Below are 22,958 nucleotides of genomic sequence, written 5' to 3'. Positions count from 1 at the left end.
TTTACTTATTATCAGAACATTATACAAATCATAAGGAAATGGAAAGATTGGAAAAATGATTAAATGCAGTAAGCCAAACCTAGAGAAATGTGTTGCATGGTTTCTTTCATTTGTGGTAGATAGACTGTACCTATAAATCTCTAAGCAAATGTGTCAGGCGGTATGCAAGTTGTTGCAAATGAATTAAGTGAAGTATAATGGACTCTAAGGAGAGTTTAACTAGTGCAATCTTTTAGAAAGACTAGGTGAAAGTCCAACAAAATCAACACCAGGAAATGGGTTCATTCAAGGAACAGGTTTGGGCCATGGAGAAAGGTGTGAATAGACTAATGAAGGAGGGAAGGCAGGAGAATGCAGACAATAATGTATTGTATATACCACAAAATTAAGAAAACTAAGGGAGGGATGGGTCTAGGGGATGAGAATGTTGAATGGATGACATTGATCAAGATACATTGTATTCATAAACTGCTTTGTTATATGGCACCTCCTTTGTACAGCTACTTAAAGATGATAGAATATATAACATGTATGTTGACAACTCAGAGATAACAATTTAAATGTTTATGCAGTTAATGTCATCACCTAATCACCTTTCTCTCATCTCTCTCTCTCTCTCCACACACACACACACACACACACACACACACACACACACACACACACACACACACACACACAGAGGACAATTTGCAATACACAACTCATTTAGAAAATAAGAAGATAATAAGAAGATAAGTAATCTGTAAGGATACAGAACACTGAACTAAACAATAATAATTTGGATCCATCCGCGCCTAGGTCTGGCCGGTGCCATTGGTCTTCGCAATGCCTCCCAAGAAACAGGCTCAGGCTGGGGGCAGCAAAAAGGCGGAACAGAAGAAGGAGAAGATTATCGAAGACAAAACTTTTGACCTAAAGAATAAGAAAGGAGCAAAACAACAAAAGTTTATCAAGGCTGTCACTCACCAAGTTAAATTTGGTCAACAAAATCCACGTCAGGTAACACAGAGTGAAGCTGCAAAGAAATTGAAGAAAGATGATAAGAAGAAAGAATTACAAGAACTTAATGAGCTGTTCAAACCTGTTATTGCTGCTCAAAAAATAAGTAAAGGTGCGGATCTCAAGTCTGGTGTGTGCCTTCTTCAAGCAAAGACAGTGTACTGAAGGAGATAAATGTAAGTTCTCTCATGACTTGACTTTGGAGAGAAAATGTGAAAAGCGAAGTGTTTACATTGATGCAAGGGATGAAGAACTTGAAAGAGACACAATGAAAAATTGGGATGAGAAAAAGCTGGAAGAAGTAGTGAACAAGAAGCATGGTGGGGCGGAAAAGAATTTTTTGTTTCTTTCATGCATGTGTTTCTAACGCATTTATAAGATTATTTCTTTGTTGCTTTGTATGTCCCTCCCCCACAGTGTAACCCCCGCTTTCACTATATTTGATGTCAGTATAACATGTGGAGGAGATGGGGACAAACAAGTCGTTTAAGGATTCAGGTGGACCTGTTGCAACAATGAGAAGTACAAAATGTCATGTCAAAACCAGCTTTACAATGTCGGTGTGGGGGGGGGGGGGAGAGGGGGGGTATGATTGGGTGGGGGGGAGGGGGGAGGCTGGGAAGGGGGGGGGAGGCTGGGAAGGGAGGTGAAGGGTAAACAAAGGAGGAGGCTGCAATGCTTGGTAAGAAATGTATGCATTATCCTGCCCATGTAATTGTAACCCCTCTGTACAGTATGTTCTCAAATAAAATAAAATTAAATTAAAAAAAAAAAGAAAAAACCAAAAACTCAAATAATGTGCAAGCATTTCCTTGAAGCTATTGAAAATAACAAGTATGGCTGGTTTTGGGTATGTACTGGAGGAGGTGATAACTGCATGTATCGTCATGCACTTCCTTCTGGATTTGTATTGAAAAAGGACAAAAAAAAAAAAAAAAGAGGAGAAAGAAGATGAAATATCATTGGACGACCTGATTGAAAGAGAGCGCTCTGCCCTAGGTCCAAATGTTACCAAAATCACTCTAGAATCTTTTCTTACATGGAAGAAAAGGAAAAGACAAGAAAAGATTGATAAACTTGAACAAGATTTGGAAAGAAGAAAAGCAGACTTCAAAGCAGGGAAGGCACTGGTGATCAGTGGTCGTGAAGTGTTTGAATTTCATCCTGAACTTGTCAATGATGGTGATGAAGAAGCAGATGACACCCATTACATTCAGGGAACAGGAGGTGATGAGGTTGATGATTCCATGAGTGTAAATGACATAGTTTTAAGTCTGTACGTCCCTAGAGCTGTGGATGAGACAGGTATTACGGTAGCCAGTCTTGAAAGATTCAACACATATGCTTTGGATAAAGATGAAAACAAATTAAGCGAAGCATCTGGAGGTAGGGCAGAAAATGGTGAAAGAAGTGATTTGGAAGAGGACAACGAAGGGGAGGGACAAGAAAATGGAGCCATCGATTCTGTTCCTGTTGATGAAAATCTTTTTACTGGAAAAGATTTGGATGAATTAGAAGAATTAAACACACTTGATTTAGAAGAATGACACTGAACAAGTTGATAAAAAGTTAAGTCAGCTCATCATGAGTTGAAATTGACTGCATTAATTTTTTTTTCACTTAGAAACAACAGGATGCTTATTTCCCATGCTGGTTCTGGAGGGCTTACTCTCCTCCAGAAAAGGAATATTCTCCCTACATCTTTTCTTCTGACTTTGGCTACATCTCACAGTAAGTTCAGAGTAGTTCATGATAAATTAAAAATATAATGGTCTTTGCAGGAAATAATTGGTTGTTGTAACTGTTCCTAGGAAGTTGAATTGCTTGCCTAGCTTTTGATTTTCATTGCATATATGTAATTACTAGGAGCAACATGAATTTATATTTAAAGTACCCTACATTTGATGCAGTTTTTAATGAATGATTTTCTTTCTTTCCTCTGTATTTATGTGTCTTCAAGACTGCCTAAAATGTGAGCACTGTACTTGATAAAGGAAACTGCATATGCAGATTCAGTATTGTATATCTGTGGACAATTAGATGGAGAGTTGAAATAGAACTTCTTTGATCAGATAGGATCAGCTATAATTTCGTGTGTTAAACTGTCTTGAGTTTTTCTTCTTCTTTTTTGCCAATAAAATTGTAAATAAAGACCATCATGTATTAAAACCCAAAAAAACAATAATAATTTGCCTTAATATCCTAAAGCTAGAACATAGGCTTATGAGAGTCAAATCCATACTCAATCATATGAATTAATAACTTACTATTTAATGTGGTTGGAGTATTCATACCAAAGAAATTGAACCAATTTTATATGACTGGCTACTTGAATTTTTGTTCTTTTTAGAGCCTGTTATTAACATAATGACATGGATTTCTTAGTTCATATTATTTTCAAATTTATAAATAGAACTAGTTTCCTAATTCTTTGTATTGAGTGAAAAACAAACTGAATGAATTTTAGTGTATTAGGCTACACCAAAGTTGTAAGAAGTGTGTATTATTAGAAATTAATAACAAAATGATAACTAGGTGATCATTGAATTTTAAAAAACTAGCAGTGCATGTTTTTATTATCTATAGGTAAAAGAAGCATATGGGAATTAGAAAATATTTTAAACTTAATGATCATAAAAAACATGTATCAACACATATATGATGTAATTTTATCAGTGGCTAGATGAGATTTGTGTCCACAAATACACTGCAAAGAAGACAGATTGAAATCAGATATATCAATGGATACAAGCATTCCTTTCAATGTATTAGAAGAAAGTAATATATTAGTTTCAAGGAATACAAAGGAAAGAAAATAATAAAGATAAACAGAAGTAAAATAACAAAACAAATGCACAGTAGATAAATTCAATTAAGCCAAAAACAAATTCAATGTAGAAGCTTCTACCAATAATGCAGAAGGAAGTGAAGAAGTAGGGAAGATACAAATAATCAATACCTGTAAGGATAAAATAGCAAATATCAAAGTACCTTTTAAATTAAAAAGAACTAAAAATCTTTTTGTCGGTAAATTTGAAAGTTTAGATGGTATGGACAAATTCCTAGGGAAATAAATTGTTGTAACAGAAATTGAAAATTATAGGTAGTCTTATACTTGATAACATAGATGTGTTGTTGTGTATTTATTTAGACTCTGAAGTTTTTCAACATGAAAAGTTTTGACACACATGCGGTAGATATTCTTGCCAAATACATATAACAACACATTTCTCACATTTTTCACTTTTAATGCCTGTAGAAAACTTGTGTTACTATATCAGTAATGCAGAGTATTTGAATTCTTTTCTGATTTTATAATAACTTTATAGTGAAATACCATGAAAACTGAAGTATAAATCATTTTTTAGCTTTTGATTATTTCCTTGGAGTTATGTCCATATAGTGGAACTACTAAGAAAAAGTAATGTTTGATTTGTTTATTCTTTCTTATATTGCCAAGTAACTAGCCTTCAAAAATTAATCAACTAGCAATGCCACTAGCAATCCTTAAATGCACCATTTCCTAATATTACCACTGGAAATTGACCTTATCCACTGTGTTTTGGACAGTTTAATAGTGAAGTGGTGGAACCATCAAGTTGTTTTAATTTGTATGAATCTAATTATGATTAAGGCTTTATCTTTTTTCATAAGATTATATCTAATTTCAATTTGTATTTATGTAAACTGCCTGTTCATCATTTTTTTGTTAACTTATCAAATAGAATCTGAATATTAGTCTGATATATGTGCAAAAGTTTTTTATTCACACTGGGTGGTGAGCTTTTATCATTACATTTTTCTTATGAAATTTTCCCATTATGATTCTTTCTTTTGATTTTCATTACATTGAAATTTATAGCTTAACAGGATTTTTACTTTTTAGGCATTTAAATACATTTATCTTATTTAACTTAAAATGAAATATCTTATTTCTTTAGGTATCAGAAATGTCTGTCTTCTATAGTTGGAATAAATATACTGTTTCATAAAGTTAGCTTGTTCAATATCTCTAATATCTTTTAATCTTCATAGCTAGAAACATTTAACCTCTGCTTAAACTGGATCAGTCATTTTTCTACTAGGGCAATCCCTGCTTTTTTCTTACAATTATGCTTATACCTTGCAAAGTAGTTCTAGGATTTGCCCTCTCTTTCTATAATCTGCCTCAACTGTGCTAAGAGTCCTTCCTCAATTCTTCTAAGACTAGAACTTTTCCTTAATTTTCCTGGTTATTTTAGGAACATGATTTCTAATTCTAAATCACAGAATAGCAAGTAGGACTTCAAAACCTGCTGCCACAACTCGTACATCAACTACCTATTTAAATAATGCCTGTTACCTTTATGAGTCACTTTGTTGTTCCCTACCTCTCTACCAAATCACTAGACTTTCCCCTTTTCCCTGATTTTCCTAAGCATGTTTTTTTACTTGGACTGTCATCTACTATTCACAAATTCTTCACATACTGGTTTGTATAGCTGGATCTATTCCTAACTGCCTTTGTTTAGATCTATCTTGTCTTAATGCTGGCAACATGCTTAATTCTGTGAACATGTTTAATCTGTCCTGACACTAATTGAATTTCAGTTTTTAAGACTACAACTTTATGATTTAACAAGATATCCATTGTCATGAAAGCTATTTACAATAACTATAATTTGTTGCAAATGCATAGTTTGAAGTTGTAAGTTATTTTGTATTTATTTGTTAACATATACAATCTAACTGCTGAAAGCAAGACTTATTACTAAACATTCTCTTCATTGATGTTGTTTTTCTTTTTACAATAGCTTTACTTATTCTGACAATAATTCGAATCAATTTCTGAATGATCCATTTCAATAATCAAGACACCTTAATTTAGTTATAACATCTCCTAATTCTTACAACTGAGGTCCATAGTACATGTTTGTGAGTTTAAATAACTCATCTTTATTTACTCTGTCAATGAGAAAAGTGTAGCTTCCATTTATTTAACTATTTCAGTTTTTATTCATTAGAGTCTCAATTTTCTTAGTGTCACAAACTTAATTGATACAAAGGCATTTACTTTTTTCAAGTAACTTGTAAATTGGTTTTATTTCCTTTTGTGTTATTAATTGTATTTTCTGTATTATTAGTATATAGGGATACATTCAATTTATTTTTGTGGGCTTACTTCATTCATCACTCTGGTGAACTCATTTATTACCTCTGGTAATTTTTTGGTTGACTTATTTGGATTTCCTAAATACATATTCATGTTACAAGCAAAAGATGATTTTGTTGTATTTTACTAAATGTACCTTCAGCTCCTTTTTCTTTCTGGCAACTATAGTTAATATTTTATTCAAATGGAGTGGTGCCTAAGTAAAATAAAAGTGCTATTTTTCCTGATCTTCATATTACAGAATAATAACTGTCCCTGAGATTTTTGCTCAAGGATAGCACTCCACCACTAGAGGTACAGGTTCACTTCCAACTTTTTGGTGATTAATTGGAGATGAGTCTCACAGACTCTCCCACCAGGGCTGGTTTTGAACCTTAATCTTCAGACCTCATCCTCCTGAGTAGCTAGTATTACAGGACTGAGATATGGGCACCTGGGTCAATATTGTTTTATAAAATGTATCATTTTTATGTTATGAATGACAATATTTAATTTTGTTAATCAAAAATACAATGAATGTTAATGCTTTCTTGGGAGCTTTTAAATCTAATTTAAAATTTTATCCCATTAACATGCTATATTTCTCTTGTATTGATGGAATAAATAGTAATGGTTATATGTTGAAGGTCTAGTCCCTAGCTACTGGATTCAATCATAAAAAGGTGACTGTATTATGAGGGCTCTGATCAAATCAAATGGATCGATTCATGTATAGATTCATAATATGATGACATTGTTGTGGATGATGGAAACTTGCAGATTTGGAGCCTAGCTGGAGGAAGTAGGTCATTGAGTATTTCCTTGGAGGTTATAGCTTGTCGCAGGTACCTCTCTGATTTTCTCTGATTCCTAGCTACTATGAGGTGGACATCCCTAGTTTATCATGTCCTCTCCATGATGTTCTGCTTCAGGTAATGGAACTAGGAAACCATTGGCTGAAACCTCAGAAACCATGAGCCCAAATAAATATTTTTTCCTTTCAGGTTTGTTTTGACAGGCCTTTGTCATAGTAATGAAAAGCTAACATATCTTCTAAGAAGTGTTTAGGTTTATAGTATAGTATTGTTGACCATAAGTTCAATGTTATATACTAGATACCTAGAAGTTTTTCATCTTATATATGTGATTCTTTTACCCACTGAACTATTTCTATTCTCTCTTCTGCTGGCCTCTGGAAAGCACTACCATGACGTTCATGAGTTGATTATTCTGAACACGTAATATAAGTAGAGGACATGTGTCCTCCAAATTAATATAAATTCTTACTAATGGTAAAGTGTTCTTCATTTTTAAGGCTAAATAGTATTTGAAGTTGTCAGTATATACAGGTACACATATACACCAACATATGTTTGTTATTCATCTATCTAGTGATGAGCAGGTAGGTGTTTTTATGTTTGGTTATTGTGGATAATGCTTCATTGACCATGGAAGAACAGTTGTCTCTTCTAGATAAAGATTTTTCTTCCTTTGGATTTATATCCAGAAGAAGCAATGTTGGTCAGATACTAATTCCAGTTTTAATTTTGAGAGGAGCTTCCATACTGTTTTCCATAGTAGTAGCACCATTAAATATTTCCATTAATAGTACATGGGATTTCTAATTTCCATGCCTTAGCTAATACTTCCTATATTCTGTCCTTTGATCTTAACTGGTGGGAGGTTGTATCTCATGGTGATTTTAATCCACATCTTCCTTATGATTAGTAGTACAAGACATCCTTCCATGTAGCTATTGCCATTTGTATGTCTTTTTGAAAAGATGTCTTTTCAGGTCCTTTCTCATTTTTTACTGAAATATTTCTTTTGTCCTTTTGGGCTATATGAAATACATAAATACTTTGGATATTAACCACTTACCAAATAGATGATTTCCAAATGCTTTCTTTGATCATTTTGTTAACTATGTAATATAGTTTCACTTGTTTATTTTTGCTTCTGTTAACGTACTTTCAGAGTCATCTATCTGGGATACTTTTGAATACAATGGGGTCTTTTTCTTTCTTCTTTTTTTGCAGTCAAGGAGCTCGAACTCTGGGCCTAGGTACTGTCCCTCAGCAATTCAGCTCAAGGCTTTCATTCTACCGCTTGAGCCATAGCAACACTTCCGGCTTTTTCTGCCTATGTGGTGCGGAGGAATCGAACCCAGGCCTAATGCATGCAAGGCAAGCACTCTTCTACTTAGCCACCTTCTGAGCCCTCTTTTTGTTTCTTTTGCTTAAATATACATTTCTTTTTTTCCAGAAACATTTATTGAAGACATTGTTTTCCTCATTCTTTATCGCTTTGTCAGAGATTAGTTGAGTATATATGCATAGGTTAATTTCTGGTCTCTGTATTGTGTTATACAACACTTGTTTTAATGCCTGTACCATGTTATTACTTTACAGTTATGGTCTAGATTTTATATTATAAGCATTTCTTTGTTCACTTGTAGTTCTCTTATTCATGGATCATGTATGTTTTTATACTTTTCAAAGTTTTTATTTTTATTTATTTATTTTTTTGGGTCCGGTTATGGAGCCTGAACTCTGGGCCTGGGTGCTGTCCCTCACCTCTTCAGCTCAAGGTTAGCACTCTACCACTTGAGCCACAGCGCCACTTCCGGCTTTTTTCTTTTTGCTTATGTGGTGCTGAGGAATCGAAGCCAGGGCCTCAGGCATGCAAGGCAAGTGCTCTACCACTGAGCCACCTTCCCAGCCCCCAAAGTTTTTATACTTGTAACAGGACTATTATGAACAATATTGCATATAATTCTGTGTGCACAGATGCAAGCATTTGAATGTACTTTTTATGGAGAAGTAATAGCAAATTTTCAATTGCTTTCTGTATAAACAATCTTAATAACTATGAATTACAAAACTCTTCTCCAAAGTTCTTCACATTCTCTCCATATCGTACCCAACATTTGACAAATATAATACATCACAACTTTGAAAATAATAATTGATAAATAATACCTAGTTTACTGATTATAATCATGAATACAGCAATTTTTCATATTTATTGACTATTTGTATTTCTGTTTCTACAAATTGTCGGTTCAAATCTTTATATTGTTACAGGTTTGTCCTTTATATTGTAAATTTATTCTTTTATTGCTTGTTGTTGGTTAAGTGATTTTCAGATATCTTCTTGTATTTTTATATTTCTTTTTTTTTCTTTATTTTCATCTTCCTTTCTGCTGAACTTACTTTTTTATTGTGAAAATACTGTACAGAGAGGTTACATTTACATGGGCAAGATAATGAGTACATTTCTTTTCAAGCATTGTTGCCTCCTCCTTGGTTTCCCTTTACATTCCCTTCCCAACTCCCCCGCTCATTCCCCCCACCTACGCCAAAGTTGTAAAGTTCAATTTTATACATAACATCTTATACATTTCATTGTTGCAATGGGTCAAACTATATACATATTTAAACAATTTGTTTTTTCCCTTCCCCTCCACAAATTATAAGAACGTCAAATACAGTGAAAACAGAGGTTATACCGTGGGGGGTGGGACATGCAAAGCAACAAAGAAATATCTAATAAATATGTTAGAAACAATAGCAAGAAATAAAAACCATTTGAGTCCTTATCTGGGGTTCATTTCTCCTAATCTCAAATTATCTGACCTTTTCTGCTTGACTCAGACATATAATAGGTATTGCAAATAAGGAAAAGCATGGAACGTATGTTTCTTTAGGCCTGGCTTACTTCACTTAATATAATTTTTTCTAAATCTTTCAATTCCTAAACAAATGGGGCAATGTCACTCTTTCTGATGGAGGCATAGAATTCCATTGTCTATATACCACATTTTCTTGATCCATTCATCTACTGAGGGGCATCTGGGTTGGTTCCATATCTTAGCTGTGGTAAATAATGCTGCAATAAACATAGTTGTGCTGGTAGCTTTAGTATGTATGGTCTTGTTTGTGACATTTGGGTAAATGCCCAAAAGTGGGATTGCTGGGTCATAGGGGAGCTCTATGTGGAGTCTTTAGAGGAACCTCCATACTGCTTTCCAAAGTGGTTGAACAAGTTTACACGCCCACAGTGTAGTAGGGTTCCCTTCTGGCCACATCACCTCCAGCATCTGTTATTATTAGATTTCTTGATTATAGTCATTCTATCTGGGGTGAGCTGGAATCTCAATGTTGTTTTGATTTGCATTTCTTTTATGGGTAGAGAGGTTGAGCATTTCTTCATGTGTCTATTGGCCATCATTCTTTCCTCTTCAGAGAAGTTTCTCTGTAAGTCTTTAGCCCACTTATTTATTGGGCAGTCATTTCTTTGAGGATTTGTTGTTAGAGGATTTAAGTTTTTGAGTTCCAAGTATATTTTAGATATGAGACCCTTGTCTGTTGTATGGCTAGTGAAGATCTTCTCCCAATCCGTGGGCTTTCTATTGATCTTGCTAGCTATGTCCTTTGCCATGCAGAAGCTCTGCAATTTCATGCAATCTCATTTGTCCAACCTTTCTTTGATTTGTTGTGTTTCCGGGTCTATATTAAGAAAATTTCGGCCTGTGCCAAGGAGACCTAGGGTTTCTCCTATTCCACCCTGTAATGTTTCAGAGTGTCTGCTTTGACTCTGAGGTCTTTGATCCATTTGGAGCTGATTCTGGTGCAGGGTGATATATAAGGATCTAACTTTAGTTTTCTACAAGTGATTAACCAATTTTGCCAGCACCATTTACTGAAGAGGCTGTCTTTCTTCCATTCTATATTTTTTAGCTCCCTTATCAAAGATTAGATGGCTATAGGTCTGTGGGTTCATTTCTGGGTTTTCAATCCTATTGCATTGGTCTGAGGTCTGTTCTTGTGTCAGTACCAACCTGTTTGACTCCTATGGCTTTGTAGTAGAGTTTGAAATTTGGTATTGATATTCCTCCAGCACTGTTCTTGATGTTAAGGATCATTTTGCTATTCGGGGTCTTTTATTGTTCCATATGAATTTTTGGATTGCCTCTTCTATTTCCTTGAAGAATGAGGATGGAATATTGATAGGTATTGCATTGAATTTGTAGATAGCCTTGGGAAGTGTTGCCATTTTCATGATGTTGATCGTTCCAATCCAGGAGCGTGGGAGTTTTTGCCACTTTCTAAGTTCTGTTTTCATCATAGAGGTCCTGCACTTCTTTAGTTAATTCCTAGGTATTGTATTTTTTGTGGGGCTATTACAAATGGAGTTGTTTTCCTGATTTCAGCCACGCTTTTCTCATTGTTGGCATACAGAAATGCCATTGATTTTTGGGGGTTAATTTTATACCCTGCTACTTTTTTTTTTTTTTAATTTTATTTTATTTTATTTTATTTGAAAACATACTGTACAGAGGGGTTACAATTACATGGGGAGGAAAATGCATACATTTCTTACCAAGCATTGCAGCCTCCTCCTTTGTTTACCCTTCACCTCCCTTCCCACCCTCCCCCCTCCCCCCCCAACCAATCATACCCCCCCTCTCTTCCCCCCACCGACATTGTAAAGCTGGTTTTGACATGACATTTTGTACTTCTCATTGTTGCAACAGGTCCATCTGAATCCTTAAACGACTTGTTTGTCCCCGTCTCCTCCACATGTTATACTGACATCAAATATAGTGAAAGCAGGGGTTACACTGTGGGGGAGGGACATACAAAGCAGCAAAGAAATAATATTATAAATGCGTTAGAAACACATGCATGAATGAAACAAAAACATTAAAATACATATTTGAGGGTTCGTTTTCCTAACATCACATTCTCTGACTTTTTCCACTTGACTCATACCTATACTAGATATTGCAAATAAGGGAAACCATGGGACCTATGTTTCTTTGGGCCTGGCTTACTTCACTTAATATAATTTTTTCCAAGCCTTTCCATTTCCTAACAAATGGGGCAATGTCATTCTTTCTGATGGAGGCATAGAATTCCATTGTGTATATATACCACATCTTCTTGATCCATTCATCTACTGAGGGGCATCTGGGTTGGTTCCATATCTTAGCTATGGTAAATAATGCTGCAATAAACATAGTTGTGCTGGTAGCTTTAGTGTGGCTTTGTTTGTGGTCATTTGGGTAAATGCCCAAAAGTGGGATTGCTGGGTCATTGGGGAGCTCTATATGGAGTCTTTTGAGGAACCTCCATACTGCTTTCCAAAGTGGTTGAACAAGTTTACATTCCCACCAACAATGAAGTAAGGTTCCCTTCTGTCCACATCCCCTCCAGCATCTGTTGTTGTTAGAGTTCTTGATTTTTGCTGTTCTAACTGTAGTGAGGTGATATCTCAATGTTGTTTTGATTTGCATTTCTTTTATGGCTAGGGATGTTGAACATTTCTTCATGTGTCTATTGGCCATCCTTCTTTCTTCTTCAGAGAAGCTTCTCTTTAGGTCTTTCGCCCACTTACTTATTGGGCAGTTGTTTCTTTGAGGATTTGTTGTTGGGTGGTTTAATTTTTTGAGTTCCAAGTATATTTTAGATATGAGACCCTTGTCTGTTGTATGGCTAGTGAAGATCTTCTCCCAATCCGTGGGCTTTCTATTGATCTTGCTAGCTATGTCATTTGCCCTGCAGAAGCTCTGCAACCTTATACAATCCCATTTGTCCAACCTTTCTTTGATTTGTTGTGTTTCCGGGTCTCTATTCAGAAAATTTCGGCCTGAGCCGAGGAGACCCAGGGTTTCTCCTATTCCATCCTGTAATGTTTTCAGAGTGTCTGCTTTGAGTTCAAGGTCTTTGATCCATTTGGAGTTGATTCTGGTGCAGGGTGATATATAAGGATCTAGCTTTAGTTTTCTACATGTAGTTAACCAGTTTTGCCAGCACCATTTACTGAAGAGGCTGTCTGTCTTCCATTCTATTGTTTTAGCTCCCTTATCGAAGATTAGATGGCTATAGGTCTGTAGGTTCATTTCTGGGTTTTCAATTCTATTCCATTGGTCCTGAGGTCTGTTCTTATGCCAATACCAAGCTGTTTTGATTACTATGGCTTTATAGTAGAGTTGGAAATTTGGTACTGATATTCCTCCAGCAGTGTTCTTTCCGTTGAGGAGCGTTTTTGCTATTCGGGGTCTTTTATTGTTCCATATGAATTTTTGGATTGCCTCTTCTATTTCCTTGAAGAATGAGGGTGGAATTTTGATAGGTATTGCGTTGAATTTGTAGATAGCCTTGGGAAGTATTGCCATTTTCACAATGTTAATCTTTCCAATCCAGGAGCATGGGAGGTTTTGCCATTTTTTAAGTTCTGTGTTGATTTCCTTTTTCAAGATTTTAAAGTTTTCATCATAGAGGTCCTTCACTTCTTTAGTTAAGTTAATTCCTAGGTATTTTATTTTTTGTGGGGCTATTACAAATGGAGTTGCTTTCCTAATTTCAGCCACACTTTTCTCATTGTTGGCGTACAGAAAAGCCATGGATTTTTGGGGGTTAATTTTATAACCTGCTACTTTGCCAAAGTTTTGAATCAGCTTAAGTAATCTGGGAGTGGAGTCTATGGGATTCTTTAAATACAAGATCATGTCATCTGCAAAGAGGGAGAGTTTTATTTCTTCTTTCCCTATTTGGATCCCCTTTATGTCTGCATCTTGTCTTATTGCTGTAGCTAGGCATTCTAACACTAGATTGAAGAGAAGTGGAGAGAGTGGGCATCCTTGTCTTGTTCCTGAGTTAAGAGGAAATGGCTTTAGTTTTTCACCATTGAGTATAATGCTGGCTGTAGGTTTGTCATATACAGCCTTTATTGTACTGAGGAATGTTCCATGGATTCCTAATTTTTCCAAAACCTTCATCATAAAGGGGTGTTGGATCTTGTCGAATGCTTTTTCTGCGTCTATTGAGATAACCATGTGGTTCTTATTCTTGCTCCTGTTGATGTGATGAATAATATTAATTGTTTTGCGTATATTGAACCAGCTTTGCATCCCTGAAATGAATCCTGTTTGATCGTGGTGTATGATTTTTTGGATGAATTGTTGAAGTCGGTTGGCCAAAATTTTGTTGAGAAGTTTTGCATCAATGTTCATCAAAGAAATGGGTCTATAGTTCTCTTTCTTTGATGAGTCCCTGCCTGGTTTTGGGATGAGGGTTATGATGGCTTCATAGAATGTGTTCGGTAGTGAGCTTTCTCTTTCAATTTCATTGAAGAGTTGGAGGAGAATTGGTGTGAGCTCTGCTTTGAAGGCCTTGTAAAATTCCGCTGTAAAACCATCTGGTCCTGGACTTTTCTTAGCTGGGAGGTCTCTTATTGCTGTTTCTATTTCAATGCTTGATATGGGCCTGTTCAGATAGTTTAACTCATCTTGGTTTAGTTTTGGCATGTCAATATTTGCTAGGAAGAGGTCCATTTCTGTCAAGTTCTCAAACTTATTAGCATACAGTTTTGAGAAGTATTCCCTTATAATGTTCTGAATCTTGGTTGTTTCCGTGGTGATGTTTCCATTCTCATCTCTGAGTTTATTAATTTGGGTGTGTTCTCTTCTTTTTCTGATAAGATTTGCTAAGGGTCTGTCAATTTTGTTAAGTTTTTCGAAGAACCAACTCTTTGTTTTGTTGATTCTTTCTATAGTTTTTTTGGATTCTAATTCATTTAATTCTGATTTAATTTTGATTATTTCTTTCCGTCGACTGGATTGGGGTTTATCTTGCTGCTCTTTTTCAAGGAGGTTTAGGTGCGTCATTAAATTGCTAGTTTCAGATCTCTCCAATTTGTTGATGTAGGAGCTCAGAGCTATAAACTTGCCTCTGAGTACTGCCTTTGCTGTGTCCCAGAGGAGCTGGTAATTTGTGTGTTCATTTTTGTTGAATAGCATGAACATTTGAATTTCCTTTCTAATCTCTTCCATGACCCACTCATGATTCAGCAGTGTGTTGTTCAGCCTCCATGTGATACCGGACTTTCTTTGGTGGCTTTTGGTGTTGAGTTCTAATTTTATTCCCTTGTGGTCAGAGAGAATGCAAGGTATAACTTCAATGTTTCTGAATTTAGACAAGTTTGCTTTGTGGCTTAAAATGTGGTCTATTTTAGAAAACGTTCCATGTGCTGCTGAGAAAAACGTGTATTCTGATGCTGCTGGGTGAAATGTTCGGTAAATGTCTGTTAAGTCTAGTTGATCTATGCAGCTGTTTAGATCTGTGGTTTCTCTGTTGAGTTTTTGCCGAGTTGATCTATCTAGTGGGGAGAGTGGTGTGTTAAAATCCCCAACTATTAATGTCTTTGGATCTATATGGGATTTGAGAGAAAGTAGTGTTTCTTTGATACATTTGGGTGCTCCATTGTTTGGTGAATAGATATTTAGAATTGTAATATCCTCCTGAAGGAGAGATCCTTTAATTAGTATGTAGTGACCTTCTTTATCTCTTTTCACGAATTTTAATTTGAAGTCTATTTTATCTGATATTAGGATTGCAACTCCCGCCTGTTTATGCGGTCCGTTTGCTTGGTAGATTTTGTTCCAGCCTTTGACATTGAAAATGTGTTTGTTTTTACGGGCAAGATGTGATTCCTGCAGGCAGCAGATAGAAGGGTCTTGTTTTTTAATCCAACTAGACAGTCTATGTCGCTTAATTGGAGAGTTCAGTCCGTTAACATTAAGAGATAGGACTGAGAGGTATTTGGGAGTTCCTGCCATGTTATCTACCTTTTTGGGGGCTGCGAAAACTGGGTTCTTCCTATGGTTCTTGGATTCTCAGTTTGGGTGCAGTTTCTTGGCCTTTATTGCGGTCTTGTTGGTTTTCTATGTGTAGGACATCTTTAAGAATCTTTTGTAGGGCTGGTTTGGTGGAGATGTATTGTTTCAATTTTTCTTTGCTATGGAAGGTTTTTATTTGGCCTTCGGTTATGAAGGAGAGTTTAGCTGGGTACAGTATTCTTGGTTGATAGTTGTTTGTTTTTAGGGCATGGCATACATCGTTCCAGGCTCTTCTTGCTTTGATTGTCTCTGCTGAGAAATCTGAGGTGATTCTAATTGGTTTCCCTTTATAAGTGATTACCCTTTTCTCTCTGACAGCTTTAAGGATCTTTTCCTTGTTCTGAGTTGATCCTGTGTGGATTATAATGTGGCGGTGGGATGTCCTATTCTGGTCTGGTCTATTTGGGGTTCTAAAGGCTTCTTGTATCTGGACAGGCCTATCTTTTTGCATGTTTGGGAAGTTCTCTGCTAGGATCCTGTTAAACAAATTTCCTAGACCATTAACTTCTGTTTCTAGGTGCTCCTCTACACCCATTATCCTTAGATTAGGCCTTCTGATGGTGTCTTCCAGGTGTTGGATAGATCTATCATATTTCTTGGACTTGTCTTGGATGGTTGTATGTTCTTTCTCTATAATATCTAGGCTGTCTTCAATCCCTGAGATTCGATCTTCTGCATGGTCTAACCTGCTGTCAAGACTCTCTACTTTGTTTTTTATCTCTTTTCCTTCTAGTTGGTCAGCTTTGATGGCTTCAAGTTCTTTGTTGAAGCTCTGTTTTAGGTCTTGTATGAATTTCTTTACTTCCTTAATTTGGTGTTCAGTGTTTGTCCTCAAATCACTTAGTTGATTGGTTATGGTTTCTTTGGGCTCCCATTCCTTCTGTTGGGTTCCATTCAGCATTCCCTTTGTGGTCTCCCTGACTTCCTTCAGCTCTTTGTTAATGGATTCCATGAATGCCTTTAGTGATCTTTGTGTGTTCTCTACCTGGTCTCTCAATTCCTGTATTACTCTTTGATTAGCTTCCTCCCGTTCGTGGGATTCCTGCAGATCTCTTTGAGTATTCTCAGCCTGCTCACGCCATTCCTCCCTTTCTCTTTGAGTATTCTCAAGTTGTTCACGCAAATCCTGTATCAGTTTTTGAGTAGCTTCCTCACGCTTATGATATTCCTGTATAAACTTCTGGGATGCCTCCTCTCTCTCCCTGTCACGCTCATACAGAGTCCTTTGTACATTGTCAAACTTTTCATTTATCATGTTTGCCAGCAGTGTTTGTAGAGCTGTTTGGGAACTCTCCTCTGGATTATTCATTATCTGTTCTAACCCCTGATTATCAAGATTGGGAATTGAGATACCCGAATTTGCCATTTTTCTTGTGTTTTTCCGGCTTACTCTGCCCATTTGAGATGAAGATAGCACCAGTTTTGTGCTAGAACACTATCTTAAGGCAACCATCAACCAAAGTTTGCATTTGTACAGTCAATAGTCTACAGATACAATCTAGTTCAACAGATACATCTATTCGACATCAAACAACTATATGTTAAAGGACTTCGAACCGCAGAGAAGAATTTGGAAAACCCTGCTACTTTGCCAAAGTTTTGAATCAGCTTGAGTAATTAGGGAGTGGAGTCCGTGGGATTCTTTAAATTCAAGATCATGTCATCTGCAAAGAGGGAGAGTTTTACTTCATCTTTCCCTATTTGGATCCCGTTTATGTTTGCATCTAGTCTTATTGCCATTGCAAGGCATTATAATACTAAATTGAAGAGAAGTGGAGAGAGTGAACATCTTTGTCTCGTTCCTGAGTTTAGACGAAATAGCTTTAGTTTTTCACCCGTAATTATAATGTTGGCTGTAGGTTTGTCTTGTACAGGCTTTATTGTATTCAGGAATGTTCTATGGATTCCTAGTTTTGCTAGAACCTTCATCATAACGGGGTGTTGGATATTGTCAAATGCTTTTTCTGCATCTATTTAGATAAATATGTGGTCCTTATCCTTGCTCTTGTTGATGTGATGAATTATATAAATTGATTTGATTATATTGAACCAGCTTTGCATCCCTGAAATGAGTCCTGTTTGATCGTGGTATATGATTTTTTGGATGAATTGTTGAGGTCGATTGGCCAAAATGTTGTTGAGAAGTTTTGCATCAATGTTCATCAAAGAAATGGGTCTTTACTTCTCTTTCTTTGATGAGTCCCTGCCTGGTTTGGGGATGAGGGTTATGATGGCTTCATAGAATGATTCAGTAGTGAAGTTTCTCTTTCAATTTCATTGAAGAGTTGGAGGAGTATTGGTGTGAGCTCTGCTTTGAAGGCCTTGTAGAATTCTGCTGTAAATCCATCTGGTCCTTGCTTTTCTTAGATGGGAGGTCTCTTATTGCTGTTTCTATTTCAGTGCTTGATATGGGCCTGTTCAGTTGGTTTAATTCATGCTGGTTTAGTTTTGGCATGTCAATATTTGCTAGGAAAAGGTCCATTTCTGTCAAGTTCTCAAACTTATTAGCATAAAGGTTTGAGAAGTATTCCCTTATAATGTTCTGAATGTTGGTTGTTTCTGTGGTGATGTTTCCATTTTTATCTCTGAGTTTATTTATTTGGGTGTGTTCTCTCTTATTCTGATAGGATTTGCTAAGGTTCTGTCAATTTTGTTAATTTTTTCGAAGAACCAACTCTTTGTTTTGTTGATTCTTTCTATGGTGTTTTTGGATTCTAATTCATTTAATTCTGATTTAAGTGTAAGTATTTTTTTTCTGTCTACTGGATTGGGGTTTATATTGCTACTCTTTCCCAAGGATGCTCAGATGTCTCATTAAATTGCTGGTTTCTGATCTCTTCAATTTGTTGATGTAGGAACTCAGATTTATAAACTTGCCTCTGAGTACTGCCTTTGTTGTGTCCCAGAGGAGCTGGTAATTTGTGTGTTCATTTTCGTTGAATACCAAGTACATTTGAATTTCCTTTCTAATCTCTTCCATGACCCACTGGTGACTCAACAGTGTGTTGTTCAGCCTCCATGTGTTACAGGACTTTCTTTGGTGGTTTTTGGTGTTGAGTTTTAATTTTATTCCCTTTTGGTCTGAGAGAATGCAAGGTATAACTTCAATGTTTCTGAATTTTGACATGATTTCTTTGTGACCTAAAATGTTTATTTTCGAAAATATTGCATGTGATGTTGAGTAAAATGTGTATTCTGATGCTGCTGGCTGAAATATTCAGTCGATGTCTGTTAAAACTAATTGATCTATGCAGTTGTTTAGATCTGCGGTTTCTCTGTTGAGTTTTTGCCGAGTTGATCTATCTAGTGAGGATAGTGGTGTGTAAGAGTCCCCAACAGTTAATATGTTTGGAATTATGTGAGATTTGAGAGAAAGTAGTTCTTCTTGGATAAATTTGAATGCTCTGTTGGTTTGTAAATAGATATTTCAAATTCCGATATCCTCCTGAATGAGATCCCTTAATTAGTATGTAGCGACCTTCTTTCTCTCTTCTCACTAATTTACCAGCCCTGGGGCTTGAACTCAGGGCCTGGGCACTGTCCCTGAGATTCTTTTTTTTTTGTCAGTTGTAGGGCCTGAACTCTGGCTGGGTGCTGTCCCTCAGCTCTTTAGCTCAAGGCTAACACTCTACCACTTGAGCCACAGCACCACTTCCGGGTTTTTCTACTTATGTGGTGCTGAGGGATTGAACCCAGGGCCTCATGCCTATAAGGCAAGCACTCTATCACTGAGCCACCTTCCCAGACCCTCTTCTCACTAATTTTAATTTGAAGTCTATTTTATTTGATATTAGGATTACAACTTCCACCTGTTAATGGAGGCCATTTGCTTGGTAGATTTTGTTCCAGCCTTTCACATTGAAAATGTGTTTGTTTTCATGGGCAAGATGTGACTCCTGAACACAGCAGATAGAAGGATCTTGCTGTTTAATCCAACTAGCCAATCTATGTCGCTTAATTGGAGAGTTAAGTCCCTTAATGTTGAGAGATAGGACTGAGAAGTATTTGGGAGTTCCTGCCATTTAATCCACCTTCTTGGGGGCTGTGGTAACTGGGTTCTTCCTATGGTTCTTGGACTCTCAGTTTGGGTGTGGTTTCTTGGCCTTTATTGCGGTCTTGTTGGTTTTCTATGTGTAGGACAATTTTAAGAATCTTTTGTAGGGCTGGTTTGGTGGAGATATATTGTTTCAATTTTTCTTTGCTATGGAAGGTTTTTATTTGACCTTCGGTTATGAAGGAGAGTTTAGCTGGGTACAGAGTTCTTGGTTGTTAGTTGTTTGTCTTTAGAGCATGGCATACATCATTCCAGGCTCTTCTTGCTTTGATTGTCTCTGCTGAGAAATCTGAGGTGATTCTAATTGGTTTCCCTTTATAGGTGATTAATCTTTTCTCTTTGACAGCTTTAAGGATCTTTTCCTTGGTCTGAATGTCTTGTTCTGGTCTGGTCTATTTGGGGTTCTAAAAGCTTCTTTTATATTTACTGAGTTTCAATTGTTTGTCTAGGCTGCTGTAGGGAGGGGCAGCCTCTAGCTCTGTTTACTCAGTGAAGAAAGTCACTCCTCTGTGGGTGGAGCTATCTCTGCCAGAGTGGGCTGACTTTCCCCTGGGTGGAGCTGTGTCTTACTGTTCAGGTGAAGTTCCTTTCACTTGCTAAATGACTCTTTTGTTTTCTTCCAAGGCCTGAGTTGGAGCTAGCTGGTAAGTGGGCCTTTGTCATTATCAATGATGGAGTTCTCTGGTGGTGGGGGAGGTGCAGCCTTCCCTCCTCTGCTCCCTGAGAAGGAATGAGGATGTCTATTCATGCCAGAGTCTTGGTTCCTGGGACTTCTCTGGTCTGCAATTTGCAGGATGAATATATCTGCTCCTTGTCAGTTCTTGCTGGTGTTGAATAGAATCTGCTTACTCACTGCATTGGCACCTTTGTCCTGGACTGTCTGTAGGTATGCGACTTCTGCTGCTGCTGTGGTTGCTGCAGCAGGGGCTACTGGTAAGTGCCCATCAGATCTGTCTCCTTGCCTGGATTTTCCCTCTCTGGTCAAATTCTGAACTGTGATGGCACACTTGGTGTGATTCTCTAGCCTAGGACTGTTCACTGCTTTCTATGTGAGAGCTTGTTTAGCTTCTATCTTTCTTCTGCCATCTTCCTCCAAACTCGTATTTTTATATTTCATTTTTATTTATTGATTTTACAAAGATATCCCATTTTTCCATATCCAAATATGCATAAAATGTACCTTGATTAGATTAAACCCCTCTCTAACTCTTCTTTATTCTCTTTCTCCCTTCCAATCTCAACAAGTTTCATTGTTCTATTTTTATATATGTACATAAAGTATTTTGATCATATTCACTCTCCTTCACCATCCCCATTTGCTTTCCCACCTTCCACTATTATTCCCATCCCAGACAGTATTTGTTTTACATTCCCATCTTTCTTTTTTAGTATTTGCTAATTAAAGGAATTTTACCCTGGTATTGCCTCATACACAGTATTTTACCCAGATTGACTTCCTCTTTTGCACTCACTTTTCTACCAATCTTCCTATTATTCAACAGCTTCAGTGTGTTTCATTTTTCTATCTTCATTCACTGTATTTTGTATTATTTGATTATAATATTTATATATAATATTTAAATTAAATTTTTATTATCTTCATGTAGTGGCACAGAGGAGTTGCCATTTAACAAAAAAGTTTATGAATAAAAGGCATCTTGATTAGTGTCACCCCTTCAATGTTATTACCCAGTATCATCAAATTTATCATTTTATTTATCATGATTTTTGTTTGTGTTATTTTAAAATTTTATCTAAAACCTCTATCTCAAGCTCCATCATGTTCTTTTAGTGTTTTTATAAATTTAATATTTTTGAATTTTAGCCATATTTGGAATATGAATGCATGAATGTATAAGTGTAAAAATATCTGTATACTTAAGCTTCTGACATGTTTTCATATATATATATATATATATATATATATATATATATATTCAAGGTATTTTATTTCCCTGTTTCTTCTTTCTCATCTCTTCTAATTCATAGATCTTCCACGCCTGTATCTGTGTTTGCTTTCTTGTTCACATTCCACAGAACTTTGATTTTAATTAATTACAATTAAGTTCATAGTTTTTACTTTGTTTTGCTCTATTTAATCAATCTATATAATCCTTCTATATTATCTTTCTACATGTCCCTCAAATGTAATAAAACTTTATGGTGCTTCCTATTTCAGAAGCCTAGCTTTGCTGTCCCCTAAATTATAGGATGAAGGTCTTTATACAGTTTACTGTCAATTTACAATGTAAGTCCCAAATCGTAGCCTCAAGTATATTATGGAGGAAGTCAGTGCTCATAGTCCAGTATTAAATAATCAGAAGGTTGACTTTCTATTGACCTCAAGGCTCCCCCTCCAATTTGATTTATTATAGCTAATATTTTAATAAGTCTGACACAGTTTATAATTATCATTTTATTAAAATATCAACTCTAGATAATATTGTAATTTAAAGGGTTATTTGTTGGATCACAATAAATTAAGATTCTATAGTTTTTACTCATCAGGGAAAAGGTGTAGTGATACTATCTTATTTAATATCCACTGAAACAATGCTGATAAGTGATGTAGCATAAGTGACAAGTCCATTGCCGTTCATTAACTCTTGTACATTATGGAAAATATAAATAAGTATGGTCTTAAATAAAAGTTTCTCTATATGCTGGGGCACCAAACACTCACACCTATAATCCTACATACTCAGGAGGCTGAAATCTGAGGGTTACAATTTAAAACCTTACTTAGATTTTTTGCTCTAGGCCAAAACTCTTATCACTTGAGTCACAACTCTTTTTCTCATTTTTTACTGGCTGGCTTGAACTTAGATCCTCTGATCCTTGTCACTTACGTTAAATCACTTGAGATGATGTCTAGGGGACTTTTCTGACTAATCTGGCCTTAACCTATGATGTTCTGGATTTTAGCCCCTTAGGTATGAACCACTGACACCTGGATTTTCTATTATTATTAAAAGATATTTCCTTGAAACATTTGCAGGATGCATCTGGCCCACAGTTATCATTTATTGTTTCTGATTTATTGTACTACTTTCTCATGGTCACACACTGAAATACATTAATTTGAA

General features: G+C 36.1%; 1 protein-coding gene across 1 annotated transcript; it reads left to right on the top strand.

Annotated features, from left to right (window-relative positions):
- Window positions 1-828: 828 nt before the first annotated feature.
- On the top strand, window positions 829-2,770 carry LOC122121716 (zinc finger CCCH domain-containing protein 15-like). Its single transcript, XM_042695861.1, is given in 4 exon segments — window positions 829-1,130; window positions 1,132-1,331; window positions 1,773-1,930; window positions 1,932-2,770. Coding segments are annotated over 4 exon segments (1,278 nt in total). The 3' UTR covers window positions 2,550-2,770.
- Window positions 2,771-22,958: the final 20,188 nt, after the last annotated feature.

The sequence above is a fragment of the Dipodomys spectabilis genome, unplaced genomic scaffold (genome assembly GCF_019054845.1).
Source record: "Dipodomys spectabilis isolate Male_0828 unplaced genomic scaffold, ASM1905484v1 ptg000194l, whole genome shotgun sequence".
Taxonomy (NCBI): Eukaryota; Metazoa; Chordata; class Mammalia; order Rodentia; family Heteromyidae; genus Dipodomys; species Dipodomys spectabilis.
Note: the sequence above shows the minus strand (reverse complement) of the source record. Positions and strands in the feature narration are given on the sequence as shown.